This window comes from Paroedura picta, chromosome 1 (assembly GCF_049243985.1).
Source record: "Paroedura picta isolate Pp20150507F chromosome 1, Ppicta_v3.0, whole genome shotgun sequence".
NCBI lineage: Eukaryota > Metazoa > Chordata > Lepidosauria > Squamata > Gekkonidae > Paroedura > Paroedura picta.
Genome location: NC_135369.1, coordinates 27,747,899 through 27,760,659, shown reverse-complemented (window position 1 = coordinate 27,760,659; position 12,761 = coordinate 27,747,899). Strand labels below are relative to the sequence as shown.

General features: G+C 48.3%; 1 protein-coding gene across 1 annotated transcript; it reads left to right on the top strand.

The window, feature by feature from the left end:
- The first annotated feature begins 1,600 nt into the window (after positions 1-1,600).
- Positions 1,601-8,989, top strand: LOC143834250 (uncharacterized). Its single transcript, XM_077330911.1, has 5 exons — positions 1,601-1,800; positions 2,626-2,674; positions 2,788-2,830; positions 4,263-4,355; positions 6,425-8,989. The coding sequence occupies exons 1-5, from the start codon at positions 1,693-1,695 to the stop codon at positions 8,832-8,834; spliced, it is 2,703 nt and encodes a 900-aa protein (XP_077187026.1). The 5' UTR covers positions 1,601-1,692; the 3' UTR covers positions 8,835-8,989.
- The last annotated feature ends 3,772 nt before the right edge of the window (positions 8,990-12,761 follow it).

Here is a 12,761-nt window from a genome sequence, read left to right as displayed (position 1 = left end):
CCTTGATATTATTGCTAGGTCAGTACAGCTTTATCAGTGCTGAGTCTAGCCCAAGGTCACCCAGCTGATTACATGTGGGGAGTGAGGAATTGGTTTGCCAGATTAGAAACCACCACTCTTAACCACTACACCAAACTGGCTCTTGTACAAGTAACTAGGTGATTATTGCTGAGATTCGATTAAAGGAGCTGTCAAGATCACAGAATCATAGAGTTGAAGAAGAAGAAGAAGAAGAGTTGGTTCTTATATGCCGCTTTTCCCTACCCGAAGGAGGCTCAAAGCGGCTTACAGTCGCCTTCCCATTCCTCTCCCCACAACAGACACCCTGTGAGGTGGGTGAGGCTGAGAGAGCGCTGATATCACTACTCAGTCAGAACAGTTTTATCAGTGCTGTGGCGAGCCCAAGGTCACCCAGCTGGTTGCATGTGGGGGAGCGCAGAATCGGACCCGGCATGCCAGATTAGAAGTCTGCACTCCTAACCACTACACCAAACTGGTTGGAAGGGCCATACAGGCCATCTAGTCCAACCCCCTGCTCAATGCAGGATCAGCCCAAATATCTGTGAATGGCAGTAGATCTGCATACAAATCCAAGAAACAGAACCAAGTTTGAGTACAGTGACTCCCCTGAGACCAACAAGGTTTCCAGTTACAAGCTAATTTCCTCAAATAAATTAAAAGACCACCTATTTGGGTAATACCAGGAAAGGTGTTAAGCAGGAGCCATGTTGAGGATCCCTAGGCTATAAATTTTATCTCACTCTCTTTAGTGACAAGAGCTACTCAACAGACAATTTCTAAAAAGTAAGGTAAAAGACAAAGAAAATATGATGCAATGTTGGTGGGAGGAATTATTCCAAATATTAATATCCACACACTTTGAGCCAAGTTTACTGTGAAATGCGCAGGTATATTTGGAATATTTCCCCTCACTGCACCATTGTTTTTTCTTCATCACTTTGTTCCAGTCAGTGAGACTTATCAGTCTTTTCTTATTGAATAAAGGGAGAATATAAAAATAACGTAAAGTAAGGTAAAAATGTGAGAATGATCAACAGATTCCTCCCCAGAGATTATTCTTGAGATGATGGAATGTTTCTGGAATATTCAGTTTATTAATCTGATGGCCGACACATATTGTGAAGTCTGTGTGTGTCCCCCCCCCCAACAGTGTACATTGTAATGGGAGCTTTAAGCTGTGTGCTGGGGATAGAAGTAGAATAGGTTTCAGACTTCTGAAGAACTGTTACCTTCATGTGAAATATCCCAAAGGATGTGCTATTGGGAAAATTTTAATTGCCAAGAGCAAGTAAAATGACAAAGAGGAAAATTACTTTCAGTATATAACTGTTTCTTTCACCCATGTCCCACTCATCTAATTTCAGGAGTTTTCTTGATCAGGGAGTATAATTTCAATGCAGGCAGGCTTTTTCTGAGCACCATGTTCTCTTATTTTAGGTTCTAAGCACTTATATGGGCCCTGGCTGGCTGGAAGAAGCCACACTTTGGATGGACAGGCAGAGGGATGAAAGGTCAATTAGCCAGGGATGAAAGAAGACCCTGTAGCCAAGCCAGGATGGGCTGCAAAAGACATTTGTGATGTAGGCATGACCTCAGGAGGGGACGCCTTGAGATCTCCCACAATGGTGGGGGTCAGAGCAGCTGCTGTTATTCCAACCTGGCCCCAGGACCATGCTGATGTTTCTGTTCAGTGACATCCCAAACACCTGCCACCTACTGCTGGGCCTTTTGTTTCTGATCGCCACACACTGGACCATCCAAACAATTAAAGAATTTTGGGTAAGGGATCAGACTCAATTCAGGAATCTGGCTTTGGGCATTGAGAAGGATGTGTTTGCAGCTGTCCCCAACCCCCGGTCCGGGGACCGGTTCGTAGATCAGTCAGTACCGGGCTGCGGCTCCTCCTCGGCCTCCTCCCCGGCTGCTGCCTCGGGGGCTGCCCTGGCACTCTGCCGCTGGCTCACCTTTGGTGCTCTCCCGTGGCCACCATGGCTGGGGCTCCCCCTCGGCTTGGCACTGCACAGCTGCTGCTGGCAGCGCCCCCCAGTGGGCAGCAGAAAGTCAGTAACTTGTAAAGTGAGTAACTTTACAATAATAACTAATGGTTGTAACCGTATAACAATGTAACAGTATAAATAATATAGACAATACAACAATGCAATAATACAACAGGTCCAGAGCATGTTGGTGGAATTTTGAGCGGGGGGGGGAGCAGGGGCCTTTCAGTCGCTGTTGATTGCGTATGGTCTCAACCAAATGCCTGGCGGAAGAGTTCCTTTTTGCAGGCCCTGCGGAACTGTTTAAGCTCCGTCAGGGCCCTGATCTCCTCCGGGAGCTCGTTCCACCAGGTGGGGGCCAGGACAGAGAATGCTCTGGCCCTGGTCGAGACCAGGTGGACTTCTTTAGAGCCAGGGACCATTAGCCGGTTGGTGGCGGTGGAGTGCAGAGCTCTTTTGGGGGCATAGGCGGGGAGGCGATACCTCATGTACACTGGGCCCTGATCACGTATGGCCATTGCAGCTGGTGGAGAATAGGCCGGATGTGAGACCTCCACATATATAAGACATTTTTCTAATTCTTCTTGGGGTTTTTTTTTTCTAACAGGTTCCTGGTTCCAAGAAGAAATTGAAGAACTGCTTGGCACCATGCTTAAGTAAGCAGCCAGATGTTACAATCTTACTTCTTTTGGGCTCATTACATGGCTGTAGAAATGCTGCTCCATGCACCCAACTCAGCTCATGTGACTCTCTTGTATTTCATTTACAGCATCCTTGCAAGGGTCAAGGGACAAAGGCACAGACCCAGAAAGGTGAGATGCTCCAAGGCCCTTCCTTTCAAAACAAAAAAACAAAAAACACCCAGCCTCAGCCATTGAGGTTCTTACACTGGTGATGCCAGAATTGAAGCAAGTGCCCTGCTGTTGAACCACTGCCTTTCCCCAGTAAAGCATAAGATGAGAAGTGGGTAGGGGTGGGGAGCAGGACTGCTTTGCCACCGTGCCCCAGAAAATGATGTCACAGAGAACACAGGAGTGTTGGGGGGAAAGTAACACAGTTGCCGTCCCAGATCCTGACTCAGACAAAGGTACAACATGGAGGATAAGTCTCTCAATGGCTACTACCCATGGTGACTGAGGGGAAGCTCCATATTCAGAGGCACTGAACCTCTGAATCCCAGAGCCAGGAGGCAACATGAGAGGAAGGACTTGCCCTGTTCTTGGCCTTCAAGATGAACTGGTTGGCCACTGTGTGAGACAGGCTGGACTAGATGGATCACTGGTTTGATCTAGCAGGACTACTTATACATTCTTAACTGTCAACCTCCCTTCCCATCCAAGTTGCCTATACAGTCTTGAAGGCTTCCTTGGAAGCCTTGTTTTTATCTCTCTCTAGACTTTTTCAGGCAGACTAAATCCAGAGCATTCCATTCAGCCTTGCTGCGGAGGTTGCTGCCCCCATTCCAAACCAACATGAGGATTTGGGGTGGGAGGGAGAAAAAGGAAAATGGAAATTTCTGGGAAGAGTTCTTATAGTGTTTCCCTAAGATGTCTAGCAAAGCAAAATTGGGGAGGGTTTAGGGAGGAGAGAGACCTCAATGGAGTCCAATACCTTGGAGTTCACCTTCCAAAGTAGTCATTTTCTCCAGCAGGAGAACTGATCTCTGCCACTTGAAGATCAGTTGTAATCCTAGCTCTCCAGCTACTGCCTGGAAGTTGGCAACTCTATTTAGACAGGAAGAGAGGGAGAGACAGAGTGCTTAGGCCTGAAGTACCTGACAGGCTGCTTCTACTTGCTCCAACCCACCAAGCTTTTTCTTCTGGGAACCAGCCTCAGCAAAATTTCTGGCTGGATGGAAAGCCGTTGCTTCCCACCTTTGGAACTCCCTCCCTCAGGAATTGTAAATGGCTGCTCCCTAAAGGCCTTCCAGTCAGCCCTTTTCAGTGGGGCTTTGCGTTAGAACAATAAATAAAGGGGGAGATGCACTTCTGACAGACCACCTTTTATTGATTTTCACTGTCTTGTACTTATGTGTATTGTCTTTCAGTTGTGCCATGGGAACCTTTTAAATGGAGGGAGTTTTGTGAGTGAGAGAGGGGGACAGAGATTACTACAGCGACAGGAAGGAGAAAGGTGTAGAAGAGGTGTTCTGAAACAGCTGGGGAAAGAAAAACTGGAGGAAATCATATGATACACACAGCCTGCACCCTAAAATTCTATCCCCCCCCCCCCAATGTTCCCTAGATCATCTGACGACCTGAACCTGCAGTACACTCTCCGTACGCTGGACAGGAACATCCAGTACCTCGCATGGCAAATGCAACGCATCACTGGCCCGTAAGTCACTACTACAAAAAACAATCAAAGGGTCAGAATCCATGCAGGGGACTGGCAGGTGGAGATGCCAACCTCCAGGAAGGACCTAGGAATTACAGTTCATCTCCAAACTACAGAGATCAGTTCCCCTGGAGAAAGTGGAATCAATGTCATTTTATCCCACTGAAGTCCCTGTCCTCCCCAGACACCATCCCCAAATCTCCAGGAGTTTCCCAACCTGCATCTGGCAACTCTACCCCCTCATCCCTACTAACCCAGTAGCTGGGGAGACCTGGCAACCCGACTTCAGAGAACAAGCTGGAAATCTGCTGTGTAAGGAATAAGTGAATATCACCCCTCCCCCATTAGCAATAGCACCACTTAGGCTGAGCATTTCACGGCTTGAGATGCACCCCTGTTTACATATGTATGCTTTGAGCATGGACAAGCAGACTGGGACCCAGAATAAACTTTGTTAGTCTTAAAGATGCCAGAGGACTCAAATTTTGTCCTGCTGATTCAGGCCAACAGGGCTCCCCACATTAATCTAGCAACCAGAAGTCAACAGAACAAAAGAAGATTCCTTAACAGCCTTTACTGGACCATCTCATTGCTTTATAATAGGACAAAAGATGTTGTTAAGTGACCATCTTTTGTTAGTAACTATGATCTACCTCTCAATGACCTCTGGAATTTAAATCAGTAAACATATTCCTTAATGCAGATTAAAAAGGAACATCTGTTAAGTGTTGGAAGAATACAGGTAGCCTTCGGTGGCACCTTCAAGACTACTAAAATGTATTTAGCCTAAATTTTCCTGAATGGGAGCTTACCTGGTTGATGATAATAGCTCCAGGTGGGGGTCTCTGTTGGTCTGAAGCAGCAGAATTAAGCTTGAGTTCAGTGGCACCTTTAAGCCCTGCTGACTGAGGAAAGTTTATGGTGGGATACATGTTGTCAGTCTTTAAAGTGCCACTGGACTCTTATTTTATTTTTATAGCTTCTAAAATAAACCACAGTTTTTATTATTATTTATTATTATTAATTCAATTTATTTCCCACCACTCTCGGCTAGCTGGCTCATGGCGGGTTACATGATAAAAGCTCCCATTAAAAAACCCAATAAAATTAACAAAACAATAAATAACAGCATGGCAGTAAAAATAACCCCACCTCTAGTCCAGCCAACTCCCTGGTGGATGCCACAGGCAAGATGGGCTGCCACCACTGATGGTGGATCAACCTGGTGGTATGTCTTCCTTAGGGGATTTCCCTCTTATAGATCTCTTGAAGAAATTATTCCAGCACAAGCTTTTGTTGATTAGAGCTCATTTCTTGACAATGGTCAACATTATATCACCCAGGTGGCACTTGGAGATCTCCCTCTATTACAGCTGATGACCAAGGTCAGTTCCCCTGGAGAAAATGGCTGCTTCGGAGGGGGGCTCAGAGGGGACCCTGCTGAGGTTCCTTTCCTCCCTGAATGCCACCATCTCCAAGCTCCACCCCCAAAATCTCCAGGGATTTCCCAACCCAGAGCTGGTAAACTGAACAGCATTTAAGGAAATGGACTATGGTGGAATAAGTTGTTTGAATTTGGGTACTACAATACTCCATTTTATTTGTGGCTCCACAAACCTGCCACCCTTCTAGTCCCATTGCTAGCTGAATGCAGGAAGTGGCTTTGGCCCAGTGTTGATAGCTGTCAAAGTAGACAGTACAGAGATAAAGAGACTAACTCAGTGTAAGGCAGCTTCATTTGTGTATTGCTCAGTGTCTTTAGAAGGATTTGGCAAAAACAAATTGCCCTTTTTTCTTTTTTTTTTGCATTCCCACAGAATTATAGCATGTGTAGACCCCTAAATATATCAGGAGAGATGCTGGGCTCTTGAGCCCTCTCCCTCTCATTTATATAACACCCTCCCATGCAGGCTCATTTAGAGAGCAATCCTAAACATGTCTACTTTGAAGTAAGCCGCACTTTATTCAGCAGGCTTTTCTCCCAGGAAAGCATTCGTAGGCTTGCAGTTGCATCTAGCACGCGGGTATTATCGTAATGCCTTTTCTTTGACTTTCTCAACCCTGCCCAGGACTGCACGCTCTTCTCCATCCAACACCTCTGTAGAGACTGTCATTTCAGTCCACAGCCAGGCCCATTCATCAGCAGGTAGCCGGTCCAGGACACCTCCCTCCCCAGCGCCTGTCAGCCTGACAAGAGACGTTCAGGACGGGCAGCAACAACTCATCAGACCCCCCGGGGCCGGGTTCCAGAAGGTCCGTGTAGAGGCTCTGTCTCATCGCAAGGTGGATTTCAACATACGACAGAAGCAGCTGAAGGAGCAGTGGGGAGGACCCACACCCCACTCTGAGTCTCTGACCAGGCTGATCCCCTCAGCCCCGACTTTTCATAGAGCAACCAAAGGGACTGATCCCTCCATGCAGATTAGGGCTGCCAGGGTCCTGAGCTACAAGGAGCAGGAGCTGCTCAACTGGCACGTCCAGAAGAAACACCAGCAAAAGGAAACCCCCATATTACACTTGGCCCCAGTTGCTGCCAGGGCACCAATTAACGATGAGAAAATGCAGGCAGGTGAGACCATGCATTGGATGATCCAGCAGTCCCCTGCAGCTCAGTGGTCGCGCAGCCACACGCCCCCTCAAAGCATCACATATGGCCGTCACACACCACCCAGATCCCCTCATAAGCAAAGCATAGAACCCTTTGCATGGACCCCAATACCTCTTCCTGCTCCAGAAGAGCGCCCACCTTCCCCAAGACACATCTGCAAGAGTGAAAGTCACAGTAAAGTCTCTGAATCCGTGAAAGTTAAGGTGAGCAGTGGGACTCCCAAGGAGGAACTGGCAGAAATGCTTACCATGTTAGGTCAAAGCAAGAGTCCCACCTTGAGAGAATCTGGGAGACCTGGGACCCCCAAGGAGAAAGAGAAAGACAGGCACAGCCCTGGCAGGAGACCTGGGTCCCCCAAGGCAGACCACAGTAGTCCCAAGGACAAGAAGGCAGAAGTCAAGATCACCCTGAAGAAAGACCATACTATGCATACTTTGAGCTGGACTAACATGCCTGAAATCCAGAAACCAAGCCCAACCCAGCAGCCTCCTGTTGCTGCCCAGCCAAAGTTCTTGGACTCCTCTTTCATGTGCCAGAACCAACTAGAGTTGCCCTGTATTGTTGCAGCACGAGGACAGCAGAACCAAAAAAGCTACACCTTTGCAGAACCGCATCCACATGCTCCTGCTGGAAGTCCTAAATCCCAGTGCTTGGCCCACACCATCATACAGTCCCTGGATGCCGAGCAAGCGATGCGGGACCTGCAGATGCACCTGGCCAAAGGGCTGGAGACGGGGCAAAGTGAACCAAGCGTGGAGTATCCCATTTGCCTACTATGTGGCCGCTGCACCCCGTATTGCCCCCACCCCCGTACACGATACAGCCCCAGCCTCCTCGTCTACCCACGGCTGGATGTGCGGGATGGTGAAGCATACATGACCCTTGGCTTCCTCCTGAAGATCAAGAGATCGGAAGCTGATGAATGGGGCTTGACGCAAGGAAGGGACGTGCTCCAGACGTCCCGCAGCAAAGAGCGCCCTGCAAAGAAAGAGAAGGGTAAGCGCGCAACTCCTCGCAGAAGAAGCCAACAACTTGCAGCAGGGCCCAGGACCCCAGACAGGACACCACCTGTGGTGAGGAGGCTTTTCCCAGAGACTGATGACCGGAACACCAGAGGTCCAGTGGCTACCCCACAGACTTCACGGTTTGCCACAAGCACACCAGCGCCTGCAACCCCACAAACACCCCACCCATCACCTGCAAGGCCGCCCCGATCACCTGCAAGGCCTCCTGCAACACCTGCAAGGGCACCTGCAACACCTGCAAGGCCGCCCCCCACACCTGCAAAGCCACCCCCCACACCCACAAAGCCACCCCCCACACCTGCAAAGCCACCCTCCACACCTGCAGGGCAAACCCTTCCTAAGGGCCCTGAGAAACCCCCTTCTATTCTGAAACAGATAGTCGCCAGTATCAAACGCTTTTGGGCCAGAGCACGACGGGAGGCAGAGAAGTGCCCCGAGAAGTGTTCCGAGAAGTTCTCCCCTAAGAAAAGCCCTCCGTCCCAGAAACCAGGGACTCCCCTATCTGCTCCTGTGTCCCCTGAGCCCCATAAAGCGAACATGGCTCTTTCACTTCCATCCCCCACCTCTGGGTCCCAAGCGAAAGATATTTCAAAAATCAGCAAACAAGAGGCTTCCCCCTCCAAATCAGCCACTCCTCAGACGCCCCCCAAACCGGGGACTCCTGCAACCAAACAGGCTATGTCCTCCAAGCGTACATCCCCCAGGGACCGCAAGAGGTTATCCTTGCAGTTTAAAGAGCCAGACTCACCTTTTGTCCCCAAGAAAGGGGCCAGTAGCCTTAAAAAGTCTGCTTCTCCTCGGACACCAAGGAAATCCCCCAGTGTGCTAAGGAAAACTCCCTCTTAACAAAGCACCCCTAGGTCACCAAAAAGCCAGACTGACTAGAATGCCTGGCTTGTTCGTCTTTGGGGCAGGGATCTATCACTTCCAGACATCCACCTTCACTGCTGGGTACAGCAGGTCCGTGTTATTTTGTTTCCAGGCTGCAAATACATTGGCTGGACTCATATGCTGCTGTCATTAGTCCTCAGGGGATCGTCAGCCTGTGCCCAAGTGACTCTGAGAGACTGGGGGGGGGGGGAGCAGTGCTATGAATTAGTGGCTTTTCTTCCCAGCTCCTTCAGGAAGGTTTGAAAGCTTCAAAATGACACCCCAAAGAAAGAGATGAACCAAAGTTCAGCCAGGAGGAAGACTGGGTAGATATATAGGCCTGGAGGGAGACGGAGGCCAGGGAAGCTGCCTGTACCATCCTAAGTAGAATTATACCTTTCTCAGGATTAGAAGTGTAAAAACTTTGCTTAGAGCAGCATTCCCCAATCTTTCTGAGCCTATAGGCCCCTTTCAAATTCTCACATTGGATGGTGGGCACAACCACAAGATGGCCGCCATGACAGGCAGGTCCAATTAGAAAATGGCTACCACAAGCAGTAGAGTGATAGAACTCTAATAGTAACTCTTCAACATCCCAAGCAGGAGCCCTGTTTAATAGGATATCTTTTATAATGAATATATTCTTCATAATGAAGATTCTTGTGCTGTAGTGGCAGCTGCTGCCAAAGTAACCTTTAAAATCTGTAGTCAATCAAATGTCCACTGGCCAATGAGGCAAAAGCTACTGTCAGGCCTCTGTCAAACTCAGTCACTGTTGAAGAAAATCTCTTTACTGAAGAAAGTAGTGAACAGAGTGCAAGGTACTTCCTTGTTGGCTCTACAGGGCAAGCTTACAAACATAACTTTTGTTTTCCCTGAGACCCCCTCCTCTCAATTTGAAAATAAGCACACTGAATTAGTGTCTTGGCAGTAGCATGTGCGAAAAGGATCTAGGAGTCTTAGTAGACCATACATTGAACATGAGTCAGCAGTGTGACTCAGTGGCTAAAAAAGCAAATGGGATTTTGGGCTGTATCAAACGGAGTATCATGTCCAGATCATGGGAGGTGATGGTAACATTTTACCCTGCTCTGGTTCGGCCTCACTTGGAGTACTATGTTCAGTTTTGGGCACCCCAGTTGAAGAGGGATGTTGACAAACTGGAACGTGTCCAGAGGAGAGCAACAAAGATGGTGAGGGGTTTGGAGACCAAGACATATGAAGAAAGGTTGGGGGAGCTTGGTCTGTTTAGCCTAGAGAGGAGACGACTGAGAGGGGATCTGATAATCATCTTCAAGTATTTAAAAGGGTGCCATATGGAGGATAGAGCAGAATTGTTCTCTCTTGCCCCAGAGGGACAGACCAGAACGAATGGGGTGAAATTAATTCAAAAGAAATTCCATCTTAACATCTGGAAGAAGTTCCTGACATTTAGAGCAGTTTTTCAGTGGAACAGGCTTCCTCGGGAGGTGGTGGGTTCTCCATTTTTGGAAATTTTTAAACAGAGGCTATCTAGCCATCTGACGGAGAGGCTGATTCTGTGAAGGCAAAGGGATGGCAGGTTACAGTAGATGAGTGATGGGGATGTGAGTGTCCTGCATAGTGCAGGGGGCTGGACTAGATGACCCATGAGGTACCTTCCAACTCTATTATTCTATGATTCTATGAATAAAATACCAGGCATGAAAATTTCCCATGTGGAAGCATGCTGGAACCCAGACACCACAAAGACAATTTCTGCACAGAGTTGTAAAACTCATGCCACCTCCTGTTTGTAAATCCGCTCCAACCACGCGGTTGCAAGCTTTCTGATGGGAGACCCCTCCCACATTTTCCTGCCACTTCATCAAGGCTTTTTGCTTCCTGGCAAGGCATCAAGGAAGAACAACTCAAACTTCTCTCCCCCCCCCCCCGCTCTTTGGCTTGTCAATCACTGCAAGCCACCAATCCCATCACAGCATTTGTTTCGGGGACTCAAACTTCCTCCTACCCCCCCCAGCCCCAAAATTAATTGAGGGAAAAAAAGAGCCTAATGCAGAAATGAGTAAAGTATTCCTAACCTATGCATATACAAGCTTGTAGCAATAAACAACACTGGGGGGAAAAGGCCTGCCTCCCCCCTCAAGCCTCCGGTCTGTGGAAAAATACTGGACAATGAAAACATACTAACATGTCACGGCTGGGAAGGGACCATGGGAACAGGTAAACGGGTAACTGGAGAACATGGCACAACTCATGACATGACCATGAGAAAAAGTAAACAGGTAACATGAACAGGTTCTTGACGGCTACATCTGCTCCTACCTAATTTCTGAAAGGTGATCGCAGGGACCATGGGGAGCCTTGGTTTAGAAGATGGTATGGTATGAAGTGGGGAATTTAAGATGAGAACTTGAATAACCACACAATCAGGGGTTAGGAAAAGTGAGAAACCTTGAGGTATCATTCATGTACCGGGGCTTTCTCAGCTTCTACACTACTGCACTATACATTAGATGTCCCATTCTGCTGACTGTACTTGATTTACACTGTCAATCTGTCTTAAATCTCGGGGGGGAAAGGCAAGCTGTATGAACCAAATAATAAATAAATAAATAAAAATAAGTGGGATGGACTTCCAAATAAATAAGTAGAAAGTTCTGCTTTCAATTATATACATTTCCACATCATAATTCCAAAAGAGGAAGAAGAGCTGGGCTTTGTGCCCCACTTTTTACTCCACGCAGGAGTCCCTAAGTGGCTTAAATTGCCCTATCTTCCTCTCCCCACAACAGACACTCTGTGAGGTAGGTGGGGCTGAGAGAGAGACTGGCCCAAGATCACCCAGCTGGCAGGCTGCATGGTGAAAAGGAGTGAGGAATCGACCCCAGTTCTGCAGATTAACCACTACACCAAGCTGGCTCACTACTGATGAACAATCACTTTCAATCAACATACACTCCTTGCATGCTTATTGGGACTCATTTTGAATGCATGAAGTTACTAAGGGCATGCGTGCGTCTGCCCACCCTGGATGGCGTAGAGCTTACGACGGCTCACTCCGCCAGGAACCTGGGTGTGATCCTGGATGCTTCCCTCACAATGGAAGCCCAGATCATGAAGGTAGCACAGCTGGCATTCTTCCATCTCTGCCAAACTAAGCTACTAGTGCCCTACTTGGCCCCAGAACACCTAGCCACAGTGATCCACGCAACTGTCACCTCCAGGCTGGATTTCTATAACTCGCTCTACGCAGGCCTGCCCTTAGCCTTGACCCGGAAACTACAGCTGGTCCAAAATGCAGTGGCCAGGATCCTCACAGCAACACCGTGGAGATCCCACATCCGGCCCATACTACATCAATTGCAATGGTTGCCAGTTGAATTCTGGATCAGGTTAAAGGTTCTGGTAATTACCATCAAGGCCATACACAGTCAGGCCCAGTGTACCTGAGGGACCGCCTCACTGCCTATGCCAAAAGAGCTGTACGCTCCGCCGCCACAAACCGGCTACTGGTCCCTGGCCCAAAAGAAGTTTGCCTGGCCTCAAACAGGGCCAGAGCATTCTCTGTCCTGGCCCCCACCTGGTGGAACGAGCTCCCAGAGGAGATCAGGGCCCTGATGGGACTAAAACAGTTCCGCAGGACCTACAAAAGGGAGCTCTTCCACCAGGCATTTGGCTGAGGCCAGGCCAACCAACCAACATCTGCAGGGCCCCTGCCCCCCTCCCCCCTCCCCCCAGAAACCCACTAAGACTCCTGGACCTGTTCCAGTTACCACTGTTTATGTTATGATATACTGTTATGTTATACTGTCACCTGGTTTATCAATTAATAATATTAATGTTATATGTATGGTTTCATGTATAGTTTCAGTTATATGTAAACTGCTCTGAGCCTTCTGGGAGGGCGGTATATAATAAATA